This window comes from Mixophyes fleayi, chromosome 3 (assembly GCF_038048845.1).
Source record: "Mixophyes fleayi isolate aMixFle1 chromosome 3, aMixFle1.hap1, whole genome shotgun sequence".
NCBI lineage: Eukaryota > Metazoa > Chordata > Amphibia > Anura > Limnodynastidae > Mixophyes > Mixophyes fleayi.
In genome coordinates, this window is record NC_134404.1 from 145,527,517 (window position 1) to 145,552,140 (window position 24,624).

The following is a 24,624-nucleotide window of genomic DNA, read 5'->3' on the forward strand; positions in this document are numbered from 1 at the left end:
GACACATTGGGCAACAATTCTGAAAGAGAATCCACATCTGATTGTGAAGAAAATGTGATGTAACTTATTAACCCCTCATACATTTCACTTTTCATTTTTAAACCGTACAAAAAAGTGGTTTTTCTACCTCGTCATAACAGTTTTGGTTAAAAAAAACCAAACAATTAATTCAGTTAATTTCATATTTGAATATCCAATAAAGGTATCACTCCTATAATACTTTTGTCTATTTTGACACAAAAGTATTTCACATCACATAGATTTTACTGGCTAACACGGTACAGCAATAATAATAAAAAACTATTTTTTTCCCTGCACATTAAAATATCCCCTAAAATTTCTGAACGCCAGGCATTTCTGGGAGCCATAGTTACCTGCCCCAAAAGCCCTGTTAAAACATTTGTAATGCCATTCAACATGATCTATCAAATCTTAAATACAAATTTACTCCTATAATGCATGACTGAGAAATTAAGTAGAAATTGTTTAATTAAAGCGTATTATAAATATTTACATAACTTTTTAATAGCAGTAGAGGTAAAACTAATGTGATTTAGAAGCCAGGAGGGTGGTGTGTTGAGCATACAATTTTGTTGTTTGTTTTCTGTTTGTAAATCTTAACTTATTAGAATTGCTATCCCACAGACAATTTACCAAGATGTGGAGCCTTCGAGAGTTTGGTTAATGACATGTCTGATGATACTTGGAATGAGCGAGCAATGAATAGAATAAGTGCCATACGATTTTTAGATGACGAGAAAGAAGATGAAGAGGATGAAACGGTATTTTTTATTTTATTGGTTGCTACTTTTTAAGTAAAAAATTAACAAATTTTATATACGTTCCTATATAGCTTATCTAGTAAAATGTTTCTAGGCATGTATATATGACTAAATCCCCCCCCCCCCCCCCCCGACTAAATCCCCCCCCCCCCCACAATACATGTAAAATATATAGCAAAGCCACCAGCCGTTTTGTCTATGTACTCTTGCACTATTATGTGTCTAGACCAGGGGTCAGGAAACTTTTTTTACCCTTTACCCCCAAATATATTTAGATACGCCAACGTTACCCCCTTGATTTGATAGAAGGAAATCATATATTATTAATTATTGGAATTCAAAATTTTATTGAATCTATTCAAAATTTCTTTGAAAGCTTCAACTTCAAAACTTCAGGTTTTGGATGAAATGATGTTGCTTCAGTTTTGATACGAGAGCATCAATATTGGGGCATTTTGATGTCAGAGCAATTTGGATACAGTCTTCAGCGTCCAATCGATTTCTCTGCTTTGTTTTTATGTTCGTTAGAGTGGAAAATCCTTGTTCGCAAAGGTAGGTTGTTGGAAAAGGCAGCAACTTTTTGACTGCCTCCTCGTGTGCAATTTTGAATGCCTTTGCAGCTGTTGACATCCAAAAATATGACAGATCTGCTTTGTTTTCAATTGCAATACGTGCTTCATTATTGCATCGAAGCTCAAGAAGTGCCTCTGCCAACCCTTGAGGCTCTTCTGGTGCAACAGCAATTTCACATTTAAAGGGGTCTACAATCCAACTGACAGCATGTGAATCGGCAGCATTACCCCCAGGAATTTCATTTTTACCCCATTTGGGGTAATTTACCCCTGTTCCCTGACCACTGGTCTAGACTATACTCTGCGGGGGGAGCTGAACGACCTTCACTTCTGCCTTTTAATATGTATTATACATTTATGAAACACATTAAACAGAAGGTGTGTTCCAATAATTCTGTAACTGGGAACCTGCCAAGACCATTGCTTTTACAACCTTGTTCTTTGGTATCCCTGAGCAATTAAGGCATTGGAAGACTCATGTTCTTGTGTCTTCCCTCAAAGTAAATATGCAACTTAATTAATAAGGTCAAAGGTAGTAAAACATTACATTTATAAAAGTCAGTATGGAAGGAGGTGAATGTGTTTTTGGTGTTGGCCTATTTCTGATCTGTGTGCAAAGTGGATGGTGGAATTAGGAACAGCAGCTTTTTGTAAATCTATATAGCATTTTTTAATATCCCAAATTACTTCCAATTTAAACTATTTTTTCTGCTGGATTGGATCGTGGCTCTGTGCTGCAATACATTTCAAGATATCACTCTGCACATAACTCCTCAATTGTTTACAAAATTACTTTTCTTCAGAAGCTATGGCATAATCAGTGCTCGAAGTGTAAATTTAGAAGTGGTGGTATGGAAAATGTAAGTGAATTGAATTTGATAGCTTCACAATCAAAGTAGTAGTACTTCAATTGCTGACTGTAATGCTGAATATATGGAGAGAAATCATATAAAACAGAAGGTATGGTCGCACACAAAAATTAGGACCATACATCTATAGTAGGTACTTAATGTAACCTCACGAAAAAGATGGGGTGCACTCTAATATATACTTTGATCATAGTCAAAAAAAGGAGAAAAAGAGTAAATAGAGGCACTCCGGTCCCCAGAGAAATAGTATCAATTAAAACTAAATTGTATTAAATTCATATTAAAACATCAAGTAAAGCGGCGAAATATAGATAAAAATGAAAATAGTGTGTGTAGTGTATTAAAATACTAAGCACCCTGGCGGTGGCAGATATAGGATTTCACAAAGGCCAATTAAGTTGTATTGAATCTATCCAAGGTTCTACAATCATCAAAATAGTATCCAAAACCATATAGGTCTAGCTATGGCCTATTGAGAGTATATAACCTATATATCAATCCCTATGCAGTCAAGCTATGTAGGGGGAGATGATACCCCTAAATATGTATGAACAACTATATATGACCATATAGTGGGAATATATAGGGCTGGGAGGGTGAGATGCGTCACCATACTATATAGCCAGTCACGGACAATACCAATTGAGAAGAGTGAAGAGAGTCCATAGACATATATATGATGATGTTTAAAGGGAATATATTACCATAGTATTATCTTGGATAACCCTTATTACATGTAGTCTATGAGCGTTCATATAGATCACTAGTTATATTCCTTCTTTGCTGGCTATGTTGGCACGGTGTTCTGAAATAATCTTATGTCAGGTCTAAGTAGTACAAGACACTAAGTATAGCAAACACCCGAAGGTAAAGGAGTGAAACGTGCACTCGCACATATAGGACCATATGGTGTTTATGAAATAACCTTATCCCTCTACGAGTGTATCGCCACTCTAACATCTAACGTAGTATTGAAGTGTTATGGTATAGAAAGAATTAATCTTGGTATTAGAGGGGAAGATGTTGACAAATGTTTACTTCAACGTGAGTGCAAGTGGATTTTTCTGCTTGACTCACTTTCCCCACTAGGACTTAATGAATACAACAGCTATGCAAGTTTCCTATGAAATGTAATTAAACTCAATTTAATTTAAATCTTCTTTTTTGTTATACTATATATATTTTTTGGAATACTACTGTATAGTTTTCTAAGATCTACTCAATATTTAATATTTGGCATCATGAGAACATGCTGAGCCAATAAAAACAAAAATTTCAAAAAACTCAAAAAAAGTTTCTATACTGTACCACTTCTATTATTATTGTGTATAATTACTTTTCAAGTCCTTAGAGACAACTACTCTACAATTTCTATACTGTACTACTCCTATGGCTTCTATTATTACTGTGTGTAATTACCTGTCAGACATGCAGATTAATAAATGTATTTATCAGTATAACTCCTTATAAATGATGATCCTTCTGAGGATGGGTCAAACAATACACTTTTCTACGTAGGATCAGATTTTGGGCACACTAAATATAGTTTATATCACCTATCATGGGTTAATAAGTAGGATTTATATTACACATACCGTCAATGTGGATTTCAATATTTTCTTACACATTCCTTCGATTAGTACTGTAAACTTTGAGACTAAGTATCTCACGAGATGTTAACATATCCTGAAACATGATTCGTTACTTCCTCTGTCAATCATCTCCATGTTAGGGGATTGCTTGGTGTGCATATTTTAGCTTCCCGAGACTGTTGCTCGGGTTACCTCTGTGAGAAAGCAGTTGCGAAACGTACGTCGAGGCTTTTTGGCGTCATATGTGACGTCACAAGCACCCGACAGTGGCATCTGGTCCCGGCGGTGTATGCCGCGGCCAGCAATCCGTATATTTAGTAATAAGCGCTGGAGGTATTTTATTTACCCTCATATTACTAAGCGCATGTTTTGGGATGCAGTGACTTATATTATAAGCTATGATTGCATGAATGAACCGAGTGGGGTTATAAATGGAAAGACACCACTGCAATACTCCGTTAGATGTTAGAGTGGCGATACACTCGTAGAGGGATAAGGTTATTTCATAAACACCATATGGTCCTATATGTGCGAGTGCACGTTTCACTCCTTTACCTTCGGGTGTTTGCTATACTTAGTGTCTTGTACTACTTAGACCTGACATAAGATTATTTCAGAACACCGTGCCAACATAGCCAGCAAAGAAGGAATATAACTAGTGATCTATATGAACGCCCATAGACTATATGTAATAAGGGTTATCCAAGATAATACTATGGTAATATATTCCCTTTAAACATCATCATATATATGTCTATGGACTCTCTTCACTCTTCTCAATTGGTATTGTCCGTGACTGGCTATATAGTATGGTGACGCATCTCACCCTCCCAGCCCTATATATTCCCACTATATGGTCATATATAGTTGTTCATACGTATTTAGGGGTATCATCTCCCCCTACATAGCTTGACTGCATAGGGATTGATATATAGGTTATATACTCTCAATAGGCCATAGCTAGACCTATATGGTTTTGGATACTATTTTGATGATTGTAGAACCTTGGATAGATTCAATACAACTTAATTGGCCTTTGTAAAATCCTATATCTGCCACCGCCAGGGTGCTTAGTATTTTAATACACTACACACACTATTTTCATTTTTATCTATATTTCGCCTCTTTACTTGATGTTTTAATATGAATTTAATAAAATTTAGTTTTAATTGATACTATTTCTCTGGGGACCGGAGTGCCTCTATTTACTCTTTTTCTCCTTTTTTTGTATATGGAGAGAAATGTGCTTAGAGATCCACAATAAGGCTGCCCTTTGGAGTAGCATTTCAGTGATATTGATAAAAGATCTTAAGACTTTTACTAGTGGCTGTAAATTAAAAACATATATTTTGTTTTGTTTGAAATGGATACTCCAGTTTTTCCTCCCAGAGGTTGCTCTAGTAATCCGTTACCGCTTCCAGCAGTACATCTCTCCAGGGTCTATAGACCACCAGGATTGTTAATATGTACAGTAATGTGTACAGTGCATATTAGGAGGGGAGAGCCTGGAGCACTATTAGAATACATGCTTAAGGTTTTTGTTTCTTTTGTTTTTTTCTTTACTCTCTCTACATTGGTTTAAAGCTTGAGTGATTAAATTATTTCAATTGTTGTTTAATGTGGATTCTTTCTTAGGCAACTCTTCTGAGGCGGGCAACTCCTCATCCTGGGGAGCTGAAGACTATGAAAAAGACTGTGGAGAACCTGCGTACTACTTTGAATGCTGCTAAGGGACTGGACTCTAACAAAAATGAGGTCAATAACTCCATTGACAGAGTGACCACGTCTGTGTAGCAATCCACCTCCATCTTGCCTCCTGTGTCTTCCCTTACCGTTGAATTGTCTCCCTGCCTCACGGGCCACATCCAGCCTCTTGTTTTTACCAGAACATGATTTGTCATCCCTCCTTTTACTACTTTTATGTTGAAATTATGCAGTCTGGACAGGATGTGCCTTATTACAGCTTAATGCTGTAATTTTATATTTTAACCAATATTTTTTATTTTTAATACGTAGTACACACTACTGTGCATTTGTTTTGTTTTTAATTTACAATTTTACATATGGAAATATCTTTATTTTTTAACTTCTGGTGTATATTTTATGACCATTTTTTGGACCTACTAGGGATAAATGACAGTTTTATGTGGAAATTATACTTTTTTACTTTTTGGCAGCTTACCTGGTGTATATTTTTTTAAAAATATATTAAATTGCATAGTAGGTCGCAAAAATTGTCTCATTGCTATAAAATCAAAGGCGGTACATATGTTATTAATTGTAAAATAGAAACCTGTGTTTTCAAATCTAAAACTAATTTATACAGGTGTTCCGCTAAGTTGTGCCTTGGGTGGACAATGTGTCCCCACTGATTGAAGTAATTTGACTTTTGGGCATTTTTCCTAGAGAGTGATGTCAGAGTAAGTACAGTGCATTTATACAGTCTGCATAGTATGTTAACACATGACTAGGAGCTTAATGTCTCCTCACCGACATGGCTGATGGGGTCAGAGATAAAATGCACCGTGTGGTTAGCAAAAAGTGCAGAACTCCTCATGGTGTCCTGTAGCGATATGTAGTAGTCTTCAAAAATATGCAAATGTACGAAGGTGTGTTATTAATGCTCAGCCGTAGATCATGGCTTTAGCGTAAATGTTCTCCAGCAGGGCTCATGACCTGAAGCCATGTCCAGGCAAATGAACTTTTGTAATGAGCAAGAGTGTTTGTATGTGGTGTGTTTTTTTTTCAAATTTAACCATAGTATTTGGTGATACTTTTTATGTACTACTTGGGCTGTGTAATCACTTCACCGTTCTTTGTCACCTAATGTTCTGTACAATTAAGGATATCCGTAATATGCCACCACCTTGTGGGACCAAGAAACAGTTATGAGGCCTCTGAAAAATGTTGCCCAACACTGTCTTGGTGTGGGCTATCACTAAGATAGTTATTATATAGGATTTGTAGGAATGTATCCAACTGTTACACAATAAACACTTCTTGGTTGACATAAATCCATTTCCAAGGGAACCACAACATAGGCTTGATTGTATTCAAAACATAATTTTGTAAATGACAAAATACATTAAAACATTTGTGTATGAAACTAAAACTACAGGAGTATTCCAATTGCTTCACTGCAGAACTATAAACCGGAAACTGGTAAACCACTCTCCCTTCAGTGACACTACTGATTGCAGTGTGGAGTGTACCAGGGACCTCAATTATTTAGACTGGTTTCCCGTATTTGTAGAGAACTTTATAAATAACACTACCTCAAGCAATCTACAATACAAAAAGCTTCTAATCTTATATCAGTTATGGCTAATCAGAAACAGAAAATTGCACATATAAACATCAAAACGAATGTTAACAGTGTATACAGCATTTAAATATAATGAAACCTAATTTATTAGAATATAATGCTCTTTAATCAGTATCAAGACTGTGCTTGTATGCATGTAGAATAGGTCAACAAATAGCAAATTATACACTATTTTGCATAAACCTGACAGCAACACAAGCAAGGAAACCTTTGATGTTCTATTTGTAAAGCCTTAAATATCAACTTTGTGATTTGCAAAATCATCAGGTTTTAATGACTAACAGTGAAACCAATTGTAAATTGTATCTATACCTTGTGTCAAATTGAGATCAAACATTTCATTACTGTACAAGAAAAATTCCCTCTTATGTGGCCAGAACAAGTTTCTGCAATAATGTTTAACTTGATTAATTGTAAAATGTATCATCTGATTTTTTAATGTGAATATACTGTATGTGTGAATGGATTGCTTTGGCACATTTATTTGAGGTGTTTTATCGCAAATTAAATTCAAGAAGAAGGCTTACTGCCTTAAATAAAATAATAAAATAAATTGTCACTGAATAGAGAACTTTCAATTAATTTTACTTCCCATCTGTAATTGTATCTACAATGACCATTGATCTAAAAGTAGACTTCTATGAGAGCACTGTAATTAATCAAATTGTATACATTTTGCAAATTAAGTAGACTGTATTTTTAATTTATATATTATAATGCACTAAAGCATAATATATATTTTTTCTGTCTCCAATTTAGAACTGCAGGCCTCTCTAATTCCCATACCATTACAAATCATTTATAGGAACATCACCACACACCCACAGTTTGATTCATGGTGCTGGCATAGGTTTGCAATAGCTGAAGTAACTAGTTTGTTGTTCTGTGGGTAGTCAGCATGGGTGGCCATCAAGAAAGTCCAGATACAGCGAACAATCTGTGTAGAGAAAGTGATATATATATATATATATATATATATATATGAGAGAGAGATACTATATGAAGATTGAAAGAAAGTTGCATTTAATTTTTCACACTATAATAAGTTTGCTTTCAGAACATTACCTATATCAGTACGCCATCTCTCTATATAAACTACTAATCTTCACTGAGGCAGTGACTGGAGACTGGTTACCTGTCGACAGGAGCAGCTGACCACCATACACAGAACGTGAAGACTGAACTCTCCCCGCTCTTTGTACTTGTGTATAAAAACAACTAGTACCTGCTGTCAAAGACCAATATAGGACACTTTATTGACCTGCTTCATTCACTTGCATATAGAGTCCAAAAGATGCAGCTTCGTCTACTGACTGCAAGCACAATGGTGGCTGGGGTCTTTTTTTTTTTTTTTTATTTTATTTTTTTTATGTGGGTTATAGTAAACATGTGTTAGCCTAATCTAATATTGGTTCGTCCCTATCATTCTAGATCTAGGAATCTTCTGTAAATATTGATTTAGAAAAGATCTCTCCACGTACCCAAACACCCTTTCGCACATATGGGATGAAGTTTGGTGTGAGACAAATTTCAATATTTGGAAGGCCTGTAACAAAACCTTACCATACCCCATCATTGTATAATTCAGTTCTCAAAACATGAAGCCTAAACCTAATCGCTAATTATTTCATAATTTTCTTTAAATGTAATGTTTTAGAGAGTTCTTACTTAGCCAAATTACTTAGGACTGGATCCACAGTTAATGTTCTGATCTTGGTAAGTTGATCTGCTGGTTTTCAATTGTTGGGCCTATAGGTTTGTGTGCATCCATATGGCCCATCTTTTTATATTCTAGGAGTGTATGTGTACATTGAGTAGAATAACTTGGAATTATCTCTAATGTGCCACCCACGTATAGTCCATTTTTTGGTACTTGTTAATTAGATAGGAATCAGCATGATATTTGAAACTGCAGTTGTGCTGGTGAGTTAATTTTGGTGGTGCCCATTTAAATAACAAGTACAGACTTTCTTGTCTCCATGATGGCATCCAGGTGGTTGCTCAACTTTTTAGTATAATTAATATCTAATATAATTAGTCATCCATTACCAGTACAACTACCTATAGTTATTTCAATTGTCATGACCCACCCTATATGATCTTTTCAAGGCCAGTAGCAGGGGTAGGATTGAGGCTGCAGTTTCCTTTTAGCTTTAGTCATGTGCCACTGTTTCTGAGCCATTTGTGAAACAGGTAAAAGTATCTTTTCCCTCAAAAAAAACTTTTGGTATGGTTGTAAAATAGTTGCTTCTCTTGTGAATGTTGCCTTGCCCTCTAGCTGTTGTACACCACACCCAGCCACATGCTATTCCTCCTCTATCCCCAAGAGTCAACTTCCATTTCATTAGGGCTTGGTATTTTGCCATTGCCGTGCATGTGGGTAGGTTGTTGCCCCTTAGCCATCCTGTAATTGGAAGGTGTGTATGTAGGATCATTGGCTCTTTCTCCATGGTAGATTCCATAGTTTGAGGGCAGTGAACACCCAAATGGCTGTTTCACCAATTAGGTATAGTTGTTCTTTGTCTCTGGCAGTTGTTGGACCAAAATCCTATTGAGGTTGCTTAACTGCTTTTTCTTTTCTTCTATTTGACCATAACAGGAAATTACATTGAAAGTGGCCAATTTTTAGATTGCGTGTATAGATTGTTTAGAGATCTTTTAGATAGTCATGATTGTCCACTTCCTGGGCAGACCACTGCACTTTAGATGAGTGAATGGCCCACCTTCTTTGTAGTAGATGATCCAGCAGTATGGGCAGTGCTTAAGTAATCTTCTCTTTAGCCCCTCAGATAACGATGTCATTAATGTAGTAAAAAGCCCTTATCAATATGTTATACTTATTTCAGTTTCATTGTTGGAGTTCATTGCAGGTTGGTCTAGGCTCTTTCTATCAGTTTAACATTAACAAAGTCACTTACATAACATATTGTTTAGCCACCTTGTATATGTATCCTCTACAATTACTATGCCTTATACAGCTGTGATCGGAGGCTGAATCTGTTTGTTAGGGTCTTGGGAGTCAATACAAATTTTACCAAATTCCTCCTGGTTTCCTTATTGGCAACACTGAGGCATTGAATGGACAGACTACAGACCTGGGGGTAAATGTATGAAAGTCCGATTTGTTCAACTCGCCGAAAATTGGCGACTTTGCAGCTAAAATTTAAAGCGGCGATGGCTTGTAAAGGCAAACTTGCCTCTACAAGCCATCGCCGCTTTAAATTTTTGCTGCAAAGTCGCCAATTTCCGGCGAGTTGAACAAATCGGACTTTCATACATTTACCCCCTGATGTCGTCGACCCTTAACAATCCTCCATGGTCTCCCTGATTTCTGTGTGGCCTCCTAGTAGTTGGTATTGCTTTAAACATGGGGGAGTTGGTGGCATGTATATTGGATCCCATTTTCCTATCCACTCATCAATCTTTACTTAGATTTATTTTATGTGGTTTATGTATGAAACCAGAAAATGCATTTACATTACTCTACAGTCTGTCCCACTAGGATGTCCAGGTTTTTAGGGGCCTGTGCATTATTCACGAAGTGTGTCCACCGAACTCCTAAGAATTCACAGAAATTCAACACATAATGTTGATGTTTTTGATGCTTTTAGAGATCAAGGTTATTCTGAATTTTTTTTGTGTTTTTTACTTTTTCTTAAGTCTCTAAATTAGATAAACTCTCTTGCTTTTCAGGATTGGGACATAGGACTTTAAAAATCATAGAATGTTGGCTTTTATTTCATAGCATCATTGCTTTTCTCTGAGTATTTTTAAAAAAAATAAAGTATTTAAAACAAAAAAAAAGGTTAAAAGGGTTCCTTATGGTATCATCTAGCTTTTAACTTAACTCAAAGTTGCTAGTTGGAAGATCTAATGCATTAAAAAATAAGCTTGGTCAATTACTTCTTAACGTCGCTTTGTGGCCTATTTCAGAAGAAAACCTAAGAGAGTTGCTCCCACATTCACCAAAGGTGAGGATGTTACACACAGCCTCCCCTCCAAAACAACTCACTAAAGCTTCGTCTAACCCAGCCCCGTCACCACTCGCCTCCTAGCACTTTTGTCCTCTCGTCTCTCAGGAGCTGAGTCACCCTCACGCTCTGCAGCTAAAATGGAGGATAATACCAGCACATCACACAGCGGACTCTCTGCTGACCGGGCTCACAGAGTTCCTTTAAGCCTTCCATCATCAGGTCCTGAAGTGGGCCACATTACTAACTGCTGTGAGCCGGTCACTGTGTATTCACCTAATTTCCCCTGACTCCCAGAACTTGCGAGTCCTTTGCTGTGACGCATGGGGCGGGACACCATCTTGGGAACTAGGAGCAACGCTTATCTGTACCACACATGCCCCAGCAGAGCAGGGTATTCATACATCCATGGTGTCTCACTTTTCACCTGCAAAGACTTCCTTGCTTATATATGGCACTTTGATATTAGTGATGGGTAGTTCATGAATGATCAGTTCGAAATGAACTAACCTTCAAAGTGAATTAACTCATTTAGTTCACAGCTCTGGCAAAGATTAGTTCATCAGGAATTAAAGCAATTGGGAGGAGTTAGATAAATGCACAGCAGCTCCAGCTGGCTCACTCACTGTCTCACTCACACTAGCTCTTTAGTTCCTAACTGTAAAAGGAAAGTACAGTCATGGGCAAAAGTTTTGAGAATGACACAAATATTTGTTTTCACAAAGTTTGCTGCTTCAGTGTTTTTAGAACTCTTTCAGATGTTGCTATGATATACTGAAGTAAAATTACAAGCATTGCATAAACTTTGCATAAATGTCAAAGGCTTTTATTGACAATTACGTTAAGAGTCAATATTTGCAGTGTTGACCGTTCTTTTTGAAGATCTCTGCAATTCGCCCTAGCATGCTGTCAGTCAACTTCTGGGCCACATACTGACCGATGGTCACCCATTCTTACCTAATCAATGCTTGGAGTTTGTCAAAATTTGTGGGTTTTAGTTTGTCCACCCGCGTTTTTCCAGATGACCCAAACAATCTGAAAGGGGATTCATCAGAGAAAATGACTTAACCCCAGTACTCAGCAATCCAATCCCTCTACCTTTTGCAGAATATCAGTCTGTCCCCAATGTTTTTCCTGGACAGAAGTGGCTTCTTTACTGGCTTTCTTGACACAAGACCATCCTCCAAAAGTCTTTGCCTCACTGTGCGTGCAGATGCACTCACACCTGCCTGCTGTCATTTCTGAGCAAGCTCTGCCCTGTTGGTGCCCCGATCCCGCAGCTGAATAAACTTTAGGAGACGGTCCTGGTGCTTAATGGATGTTCTGGGGCACCGCACCCTCTTTCACAATTATTTAACATCTCTCCTTGAAGTTCTTGATGATAAATGGTTAATTTAGGTGCAATCTTACTAGCAGCAATATCCTTGCTTGTAAAGCCTTTTTTTGTGCAAATCAATAATGACTGCACGTGTTTCCTTGCAGATAACCATGGTTTACGGAGGAATAACAATGATTTCAAGCACCACCCTTCTTTTAAAGCTTCCAGTCTGTTATTCTAACTCAATCAGCATGACAAAGTGATCTCCAGGCTTGTCCTCGTCAACACTCTCACCTGTGTTAAGGAGAGAATCACTGAGCTGATGTCAGCTGGTCCTTTTTGTGGCAGGGCTGAAATGCAGTGGAAATGTTGTTTATTGGATAAAGTTCGTTGTTATGGCAAAGAGAGACTTTGAAATTCATTGCAATTCATCTGATCACTCTTTATGATATTCTGGAGTATATGCAAATTGCCATCATAAAATCTGAGACGGCAGACTTTGTGAAAAATATTTGTGACATTCTCAAAACATTTGGCCATGACAGTAGAAAGCACAAAACAGTCGTTGAAATACAATCTAATTTAAAAAAAAAATAAGAAAAAATGAAATTTCACTGATTAGCTAAACCTGTGTGTGTGTATGTGTGTGTTCCTGCTACTCACCTTTTTGTGAAAAAAATCACTGTCTTATTACTCCTCATCTGTGCTAAATATGCTACTAGGTTTGTAGGTGCTACCACAGCTCTCTCATGTAATACTCATGAATCAGTTCCTTTAAATTACCAAAGGTAGTAAGTAAGGTGGTGCTGGTATGCTCAGATTTTGTCTGAGACTCTGGAGCTGATGAATAAACTATATTGTCTTGAGTTATTCTCCTGGCTCTGGTTCATTTGAGTCATTTAAATCATTTAGCTCAAGTCACAGGATCCATTCCATGTCAGCTCAAAACACAGTGCTGAATGGTGCATGCTATATACTGTACTTATGTTTACTCCACCATATAGAGGGAGAGATATATTAAACCTTCAAGAGAGATAAAGTGGAAAAGTTGTGGTTTTTTTTTCTAATTACTCTATTTTAAATGCAAAAAGGTGACACTTTATAATACTCTGAATTTGGTTATTTCTCATTTGCATTTTCTGGAAGTAAAAAATAATAATGAAAATGTTATTAGTAGTAGTAGACATGTCTACTGTATGTGTAATAGACTAGATCTATGTTTCCAATCGCTTCTCTCAGTAGTGTTCCAGAGCCAGTGAACTAACTGAACTTATCTTTTGAGCAAGTTAGATCAGCATGAACTAATCCCCAAAATGAACTAGATTTCCCATCTCTATTTGATATTTAATGGTATTGTTGCTGGAACAGAGCGTAGTGCTCACCAATCGCAGCACCCAGCAGCTACCTGTCAAGTTCCTGTCCCATCCCTATTTTGGGTGATAATGGTGGAGCCCTAATACTAAGCATTTGAATACACTTTCTAAGTTATAAGTTTATCTAACATCTATTTTCTATGTTTTCTCATCACCACCTAGTGGCCATGTCTGAGTATATTTCAAAAGCCTGCACACCTTTCCTTCACAGCGTAGAAAGTGTTTACACATCAGCAGCAGCTATTTATATAGCGCCACTAAATCTGCAGCGCGGTACAGAGCACTCATCAGTCCCTGCCCCCTTGAAGGCTACAATCTAAATTCTCTCTCTCACACCCACTCATCAATTTGATGGCCGCCAACTAATCTACTGGTATGTTTTTGGAGTGTGGAAGGAAACCCACACAAATGGGGAGAACATACAAACTCCAGACAGATAAGACCATGGTTGGGAATCAAACTCAGGACTTGTGCCTCACAACACTGGGGTCATAACCACTAAGCCAGCATGCTGCCCATGACACACACTAGACAACTTGATTTTACTCTGGGCTTAAACACTCTTATCTGTCCAATAGTGTTACATAATCATCTAGTTTACTTTTTTTTTTTGTAAGTCCAATTACCTGTGCTGCTGGAAACACACCAATCAATCAAATAATTTCCGCTGAGCACCACTACCTTCTTCCAACATAGCCCTTGATACAGAGACTTCTGAGCAGCCCACCCTTTCAAAGGGGCCACTTCAGACATCACCCCTCACCTCCCTAGTCAAAAATAAAGGGCTGTTGACTCTTGATGGTTCCTGTGGACAGCAGAGATCTCTCGGTGCAGGGGATTTGGGAGAAAGAACTAAATTTAAATATTTCACCAGAGGTCTGGTCGAAAATCAATCAGAATATATACAAAATGTCAAAGTGTATTAACCATTCAGAAATGCTTATTAAAATGATTCACAGGGTGTATCTCACGCCAGACAAACTGCATAAAATCTGGCCATCAGAAAGTAAGTACTGTTGGAGAAATTGTGGGGAAGTTGGTACGCTTATACACGTTTTTTGGAACTGCCCTAAGCTACAACCTCTTTGGGTTGAAATTTTCCAGCTACTCACCCAGGTCCCTAAGGATGATTTATCCCCATGTCCGGCTATGGCACTTTTACACCTATATCCCCCTCATCTTCAGCGTCATAATCACTATGTGGCTGGGCACATACTCATATCAGCCAGAGCCGCAATAGCCCAAAGCTGGTTTCATCTCTTACCAAAATCATCAGCAAAGTACAATACAGCTATGAGATGGAAACCATAGGCTTTAACTTTTCCTCAAGAGCTTCCTCGCCCCTGGTTAAATGGTTCACATGGTACGAATTCTTTTCAAAGTATAGACCTGTGTCTGCCACCTTAATCTCCCATGATGTATACCCCTCTGGAGGGTAGATGTCCCGCTCTCAAAATGTGCCTTTACGGTTGATTGGGGTCAATACGGCCAGTCTCCGACTCCTGCCCCCCTGTCTGTCTCCCTCCTCCTCCCCATTGAAGTCTTTGTCTTATGTGTACTTGAATGTTTCCTGTGTTATTGTTTTTTGTTACTTTTTTTGATGGTTTATGGGCAGTTCTGACTGATTTATTGGACCTACAGTATGCACTGTATTCTGTGGTAACTGCTATGTTTGTTACATATTCTTTTACTAAAAACTTAATAAAAACCTTTTGAGAAAAAAATAAAGGGCTGCCACAGCAGGTCTTACCACCATCACCACAAGCCTCTATGGACTGTGACAAAACTCCTCCCCATCCCAATCTACTATAAAGGACATTATTTTGACAATCCTTATCACTGACTTCAAGCAATCTCTCGATTTCCAGCTTGAGGAAGCAGTTAGCCTGGGTACATACAGTATTTTCAGCAGATTATCAGACCAATCAAACGATAAATGACAGATTGGCCCTATATCAGGGTAGTGTGTACCCTGTATCAAGGAACAATTATCGCTCCAAAACACTTTATCTTGAACGAGATTGTTAAACTGAAATAAAAATCTTGTCCAATGACGTTCCAATTCTGCAGTGTATATGTACTCACAATCAGGATCTCTATAGAGTTTGCAGAGTTATGATGTCTTCGTGTATAGTGTTTACGCATGAATCGGCATGCTGATTGAACTTTTTTTTCCTTCAGTCGTAAATCTTTATAGATACAAAATTGGTCTAAAATTTCTGTAGTGTGTACCTAGCCTTACTCTCATCAAGACTGATATCTCTTCCCCTGCCGCCCACGCTGCAAATCTAGAACTTTGTCAGGAAAACTTAGATTTCAACAAGAAATGAAGAGATCTGGATCCTCTCAATACAGAAACTAAAACACAAAAATGAGGACATGAAAAGCCAGGAACGATACAATAACATGCATCAGGAATCTCTCAGAGCTATTCTCAACAATATCTCCAAGCCTCAGCTCACGCACAGTGCCAATAGAAAGGGCCCACCGAGCCAAGCGCTTCATCTGAACTCAAGAGATAATGAGTCCCCTCACGGTGTGGTCATGATCTCAATCCAGGGACAATCCCACTTTCAGTATAAGACCATCTAGCTACAATTCATCTAAGACATCTCTAGTAACCATTGCCAAAAGACATAAACTGTCCTCATAAATGCGTTCCGCATTAAGGGAATACAGTCCCATTTAAACTAATTGTAAGCCTCGTGGAAAAAAATACCTACTCTAACATCTGCAGGAAATGAGTCATTTTTCAGGGAGCTTTGGACACTCCCAGGCTTTGTTATTGCATAAATCGATAATGTTTCCAACACTGTCAACCCCGCTAGTTCACCTAAAATTTTTCTAGTAATATCTAAATAACCTGCTTCTTACATTCACACTAGAAAGTGTGTTTCTGAATGTTTAAACTGTTCACCTGAAGTGTTACCATACACTTTATGGACAAAAGTATTTGGCCACACCTGTTAATTATTGAATTGAGGTGTTTCAATCAGACCTGTTGCCAGAGGTGTATAAAATCAAGCACCTAGCCATGCAGTCTCCATTTGCAAACATTTCTGGTACAAAATGGGTCATTCTGAAGAGTTCAGTGACTTCAAGCATGGTACTGAGATAGGATTCCACCTTAGCAATAAGACAGTTTGTAAAATTTCATCCCTGCTGGATATTCCACAGTCAACTGTAAGTGAAATTATTAGAAAGTGGAAGCGTTAAAAAACAACAGCAACTCCACGAAGCATAAGACCACATAAAAACAAAGCGGGGTCAACGACTGCTAAGGCGCATGGTGCGCAACAGTCACCAATGCTCTGCTGATTCCATAACTCAAGAGATCCAAACTGCCACTGGCATTAATGTAAGCATAAAAACTGCAGTGGGAGCTTAATGGAATGGGTTTCCATGGTGTAGCAGCTGCATGCAAGCCTCACATCACAAAGACCAATGCCAAGCATCGGATGGAGTGGTGTAAAGCACACCGACAATGGACTGTGGAGCAGTGGAAACATGTTCTGTGGAGTAATGAATCACGCGTCTCTGTTTGGCAGCCAGATGGGCGAGTATAGGTTTGGTGGAAGCCAGGAGAACGTTTCCTGCCCGACTGCATTATACCAAGTATGGTGTTTGGTGGTGGAGGGATAATTGTGTGGGACTGTTTTTCAGGAATTGGGCTAGGCCCCTTACCATCAGTGAAGAGCAATCTTAATGCTTCAGCATAGTAAGTCATTTTGGACAATGCCATGCTTCCACCTTGTGGAAACCGTTTGGGGAAGGCCCTTTCCTATTCCAACATGACTGTGCCCCAGTACACAAAGCAAGGATTACAAATACATGGTTTGAGTTTGGTGTGAAAGAACTTGACTGGCCCGCATAGACCCCTGACCTCAACCCCATCGAACACCTTTGGGATGAACTGTAATATAGATTGCGAGCCAGGCCTTCTCGTCCAACATCAGTGCTTGACCTCATAAATGCTCTACACAATGAATGGGCACAAATTCCCACAGAAACACTCCAACATCTTGTGGGAAGCCTTCAAAGCAGAGTGGAAGCTGTTATCTCTGCAAAAGGGAGACCAACTCCATATTAAAGTATATGTATTTGAATACAATGTCATCACAGTCCCTGTTGGTGTAATGCGTCACAATACTTTTGTCCTTTTATAGTGTATTTTTCTTCAATGTCATACAACTCTTTAGATTTTCCTGTTTTGAGTTTTGTCTTTGTGTTTGTTTCTTTTAAGTAGGATTGGGGTCACCTGGCTTCGACAGTGTGGATTTCTCCAATCCTCAAGTTCCTATCAGCATTTTACAAGACCCACTGCTTTATCTTATATAATGATTTTTTTTTTTTTTTTTTTTTTAAGTTTCACCTACATATCAACCTCTATGGGGCCACCCGGGGAGCCGCAACCCTCCGCCTCCTTTTTTTGAAGTATACCTCATACAATCGTGTTTGCATCCACCCACTGCTCTACCACCTTAACGTGACCCCCAATGCCATGCTATGTCTTGTGTTTTTTTAAAACCTGCAGATGAGATGATGACTGCGTACTGTACTTGTTAACTCGGGCAGTGGGAGGCTGTCCCCCCTACTCCTCATCTGAATCCCCACAGTCACACTTTGCATACCACTGAGGATCTCCTGGACCTATTTATTAAGGGCAGTGCCTGCCCTCTAGCAGGCTTTGAGCACTTATCTTTATTCCTAATCCAGCGCTATTGGTTCCTGAAAAGGCCAACAAATAGCTATATCCAATGAAGGATAAAATATAATATTGCAGGATTACACCCTAATAAAATGTACAAATAGTCAGTCCGCTAAATGATCCTCTAATTATCACACTATACAGTGCCAACAGCGCTGAATTTATCCCACTCTTCTTTTTAGCTTTATCATTTACCAACCAACTAGTGTACGGTTATTATTTTGGGAATTATTTAGCTGCAATTGTCTATGACGCGCTGAATGTTGATTGATTCTCCTTTTTGTTTATTCCTAATCCACCTTATATACTGTCCCCCTGATTCCTATCCCACACCGTCTGACTTACCTTTCGCTGTAACCCTCTCTCCTATACATTACTGCCCCCTTCTGTAAATTATACCTATAAGTGGGGGGAACCTTCACTCGATATTCTACATAAGCCTCAAACCATGGTGGTGAAAATTGCCACCCTTAATGTTAAGGAACTTAATTCACCCCAAAAAGAATCACTGTTACACCAAATAATTGTTAAATTAATGTGGAGACATTATCTTCATTCAGGAACCACACTTTAGAGGGTCAATCCACCCAGCTGTAGCATGAAAAAAGAGATGCCCCGTGGCCTTCTATTCCTCTAGTCAAAGAAAACGTAATAGCATCCAAATTCTGCTGCGCGACACCCCTCTGTTCAAACTACATTCTTGCTCCAAGGACACAGGCTATAGATATATTATTCTCAGTTAAAATGGGACCCATTTAAATCACCCTTGTGAATGTTTATGCACCCAATTTAGGACCGCATAACTTTTTCTTCATAACTAAATTCTTCTTTTCCACCCTTCATAGAGTACGCATGGCAGTGGTCTTGACAAGTGGAGAGTTTAATACAAGATTAGATCAAGCGCTGCACAAATCCCATAAAATTATTAGCTCATCTTCACAAGCCAAGACTAAAGCCCTAAATAAACATCTAAAAGAGCTAGGCTTTTTCAACAGAGAACGGGCCCTCAACCCTCCTACATATGATTTCACCTTCTAGTTGCCTTCTCATAATGCCTACTTGAGGATAGATATGATACTAGATTGTTACTTCATTTCTCCACCTATTTGGGATTCTGGCATACAAAAATATCATTGTTTAATCTCCTTGACAGTCATGTGGGAAGACCCTCGTGGAGGCTTAATGTAACACTCCTGAAAATTTTGCCATTTCCAGACAAAAGGGGTGAAGAGTTGCTTCACTAATCACTTCCAAAAGGACTTGTGCTCCCCACTGGTGTGGGAAGGCCACAAGACCGTTAGGGATGGTATAGTTATCCGCTATGCTACTCATCGCAATAAAGAACAAAGTTTTAACATAAACTCACTACCACTGTCCTCACCAATGGATTGACCTCTAGTTCTTTCAGCCTGATCAATGGCATTAGATAGGGATGCCTCCTTTCCCGATTTGATCTTTGCTTTAGTCATTGAACCCATGGTCAGTAGAATCAGAAACAACCTAGACATTTTGGGTATAGCAATCTGCAATTTGCAATATAAAATTTCCCTCTTCATTGACAATATTATTTTATCTCTCAACAAACCATTAATTCCACTTCCAACCTCTTTAAGGAACTCTCTGAATTTGGAGCTGTATCAGGCTATAAGATAAATAACAATAAGTTAAGGGCACTGCCTCTCCATCCTCCTGACCACATGATGAAATTGTTTAAATTACATTTTGACTACTATTGGTGATGTCATTCAATTAAATAGTTCAGAATTAAAATATTTAAAATGTATGACCAGCGATATAACGCAAACTATTCACCACTCTTCAACACAATTGAGCACTGGCGGAAACTCCAATATCTCATGGATGGGAAGAATTAACATAATACAGATGAACATAACGCCTAAAGTGCTCTATTTGCTTCTGACCCTGCCTATTCCCATACCAACGTGGTCAATTGCTGCATTTCAAAATGCTTGCAGCAATTTTGTTTGAAATGATAAAAAAAAACCTCAGTTATGGAGGGATCTGCTTGCTAGGGCTTCGATATTAGGAGGCCTGGGGTTGTCCATTTTTCTCAGATACTACAGCACTGCATGGATGAGCCAACTCCTCACTTGGCATGTTAAACCAAATGTTAAACTTTTGGGTTGACCTTGAAAATGAATTAATTGATGGGAGTTCATTAGAGTTTATAGTCTGGCTTAAAAAAACAATTCAGACCACGCTTGGTTCTATCTGTCCCTTAAGTGAATTTAAGAATTAACAGCTGGGACTCTGAATAGAAATCTATGCCTGTCAAACCACCCTTCGCTGCTCTCCCAAATTGTTATAACCCTCTTTTTCCACTTAATCAAAGCGCCCATATGCCTTCTAAGTGTACGTCAGTGGTAATAACTCCAATATGTCATATCGTGGGAGAATTTGCCCCACAAACTTTTGCAGAAACAGGAAGTGTTGTATTTCTAGCAAAAGATTCTAAAATATCCTTCAAATTCATAAATTCCACATTTAGGGAAGCTCCACTTCTTTTCTCAGGATCACTCTCTTTTTGAACAAAATAAACACTTTAATTGAGAAGGACACAGGGTTTTCTATTAAATTGACAATCACCAACATGCTGTTCTGTGCCCCCACACCTCACATACGCAAACATTGAACAAACTATTGCATAAATTGTGTGTTTGGAAAGTTTAAATTGCTTGTGGAAAAAATGTAGTCCTGCCACACTGCAATTCTCTAAAACGGATTTCATGGTCAGCCTTACAAAATGAAAGACTTCCCCAAAATATGGGACTCTATTTTAATACTCCACTCCGTGGTGCCTCACAAAGTAACAAATTAACAAAAAATAAACTTGTTTTAAATTTTTTTTAAAAAAAAAAAAATTTAATGCTAAGACTTTCAAAAAAAATATAAATTGCATACCTCTCATCCGGTCAGTAACTAGCACTTCAAGAAGAGTGTGTGCTTCCTGTGTACCTAACCTTGGCTTTGAATGTCAACAAACAATTTTTTTTCTTATTACAATTAAATTGAAAGTTATATGAATTGTAACTCCTCTTACATTTCTATGTGATAGAATGCAGCTGTGGTGCACACTATGTGTTTTGGACCGCTCGTCCATTTAATAAGTTCTTGGATCATACACATAAAGCCTTAAATTACTTAAAAACTTAAAAAACATTTTATTCTGCGTGGCATAATGGTGACATCGAAGGCCTTAATATTAAGAGAATTGAGCACATTCGCATCAGGGAGAGAGGCGGTGAAAGAGTCAAATTTATTATTAAGATAGAAGCGTATTGTAGTGACTCTTTGAGGGAGCAGCATTAAGCTGGGTACACACTACAGAAAATTTCTTCTAATGCGATATCTGTAACAATTTCACCAACGACTGAAAGTCTTGATGAGCATGCAATGTACACACCTACACGATGTCCCTTCAGATCTGTGCTCTTCATCTGTCATAACCATCTGCTGAAAAGATCATGACTTCGCACACTCTATGGAGGTCTGCCTACACTACTGGTCGTGAGTGCACACACACTTCCGCATTTGCATGACATCGTTCCATCATTGATAGCGATTTTTAGGAGGTTTATAAGATCAAATCAAACAATACAATGTGCTTTGATACGATAAAACATGATCATGGGAGCATACACACTAATTGGATATTGGACCTAACAGTTGTTTATCGTGTGATTAGCATGATAATTGGTTGACAAACCTGTAGTGTGTACCAAGCTTTAGTTCTGTGTCCCAGCAGCTGTAAAGCTGGGTACACACTACAGAAATTTCGACCAACTTTTTATGGCGAGCAATTTTACATGCGATCGATGGTCCGATCGCTTGGTCCATGGACTGCATACACACTAGCCTTGTTTAGGACGATAAATGGAAGAGCGGACATCCCTTTAGCGACTTTTTACAGCCATGTTGTCGTGAACAATGATTTAAATTCCGTACACACTGCAGCGACATTTTCGGGGAAATGTACGAGATACCGAAGACATTAGCATAAAGGGGTGGACCCTGCACTATAGTTAACTCCCAAAACAGCTTAAAAACAGAAGGCTACACTGACAGGTGCAATACACATCGATACAAAACACATTGATGTGTGGATTCCGCACCACGTGGGGCTGTGATTGGCATCAAAAATTTACATACACACGCCCCCCAGGTCGAGGAAGTATCGGAGGATTGTCATGGATCCGTCGGAAGTTCATACACACTGCACAGCGGAAACGAGATTGGAACGAAAATATTAAACGGTACGACCAACCAAATGAGGCGAGAATCGTCCACTTGGGCAGACTTTCGACCATAGTGTAACTGTACACACTGACCCGACTTTTGAACGAGCGGTCGTATGTCGGCAGTTTGAGCCGATTATTGGACGAAAACAGTGTAGTGTGTACCCAGCTTAAGAAACGCATATACCGGACACTTGTAAGTTGCAAACAGGCCAAATAAGATAACGCTCTTTGCACTGGTTATATTGCTTTTCTTGATAACTGGCATACAAATCCTGGTCTAAATCAATTCTTCTGTCCTGTGGATATTTATGCTAGTTTAGTCATTTATATGAGCGTTTGAAATATTCATCTAGCTCCGTTGTTATTTTTATAATGAATAACATTGTTTTTATTGTTACTAAAATATTGATTTTTGTTTTAATAATATGAGATTGGTATATATGGCTACTCAAAGTGCTTACTGACCCAGCACTCTTAGGTATTGATTTGTTTTGAAGATGGGTAGAACTTAACGAAGAAGAATTAATAAGTGAATATAATGTGTTGTGTGATAACCTACTGATAAGAGCCTGTACATTAAATTGATATGAATAAGACTAAATGAAAAAATGGAAGTGAATAAAGTCAAAGGAATGCTCAGTGTTTTCCCACGACGTAGATCATCATCATCATTTATTTATATAGCGCCACCAATTTTGCATAGCATGTAAATAAACATAAATATGAATAGAATTAGAAACAAAAGGTAGAAGTAAATACGCAAATAAGTAGAAATAGTAACATTAAAATATTAAAAATAATAGTAGAAGGAATATAAATTCGGATAAAAATAGAAATAACGATACACTTAAAATTTTAAAATAATAAAGATAGAAATAGGAATAAAAATATAATATAATACAAATGTGATATACAATGGTAAGCATTAGAGTGGAGAATTGGCTTATTATGTGAAAGGGGAGAAATTGGATGATAGGTGTAGGCATGTGTTAGAAGAATGATCTTAAGTGAAAGTGAATTAGGTATAATGAATACCAATTTTATTGCTAGATAAGTGTGACTGAGTGTGCTCAAAGGGATCTGAAGTAGCCGATACAGACCGGTATGTGTGCATCGGTATAAAATGAATGAGTAGATTGTTTGATAATTATGACTCAGTGGGCTTATGTACTATAGGTGGTAGATAGTATATTCTAAAGGATAATGAATATTGAAGAAAACAGTTGCTATTGGTGAAAATGCATATGATTTTATATTGGATTTTTTTTGCCTAAGTTGTGCATTCAATGTGATTAGTAGTTTGAACAGTTGCTCCATTTTAGAGTTGATTTACATGTCTATCAGTAAAAACTGGAAAGGTCTATGTGTGTAGGCAGTTTGGTGTTGATGTTTTTAATTTATCCATTTTATTCTGTATAAAATTGTTTTCTAATCTGGAATAGTGGTTTTTTGCATTTTTACCTTAAGTTCTATTTCTATATCTTAATAATTTCCATTATTATTACTATTGTCACTAAGTCCATTTAATTTCCCCAATATATTGTTCTTCATCTGCAATAAATCTACTAAGCTTCCACTTATAGTTAAAACAATATAAAAATGTGACAAACGACAGATGCATATGGGCCTCGTTGCGTCCACTACCTCTTCCATGCCAGTTGTGGTTTCAAGGGATGCTTCCGAGCAGCCTGGCGTGTACCAGCCCTGCCATTTGCCTGGATATTGACCATTTTTGTTTCTGGCTTCACTGATTTACACAAAGCACTGACTTCATTCCTTGATTCTTCTCCAGTCTGAATTCCATTTTCCTAATGCACAACTCTAGTTTTATAATTTTACGGATGCTTTATTTTCA

General features: G+C 38.0%; 1 protein-coding gene across 1 annotated transcript in view; it reads left to right on the plus strand.

Annotated features, from left to right (window-relative positions):
* LRRC1 (leucine rich repeat containing 1) overlaps positions 1–7,602 on the plus strand; it is a 111,297-nt gene extending 103,695 nt beyond the window's left edge. The window contains exons 13-14 of the mRNA XM_075202510.1: positions 646–782; positions 5,451–7,602. Of these exons, the coding sequence (XP_075058611.1) occupies positions 646–782; positions 5,451–5,609 (296 nt within the window). The 3' untranslated portion in view covers positions 5,610–7,602. The remainder of the gene's footprint in view (positions 1–645; positions 783–5,450) is intronic.
* Positions 7,603–24,624: the final 17,022 nt, after the last annotated feature.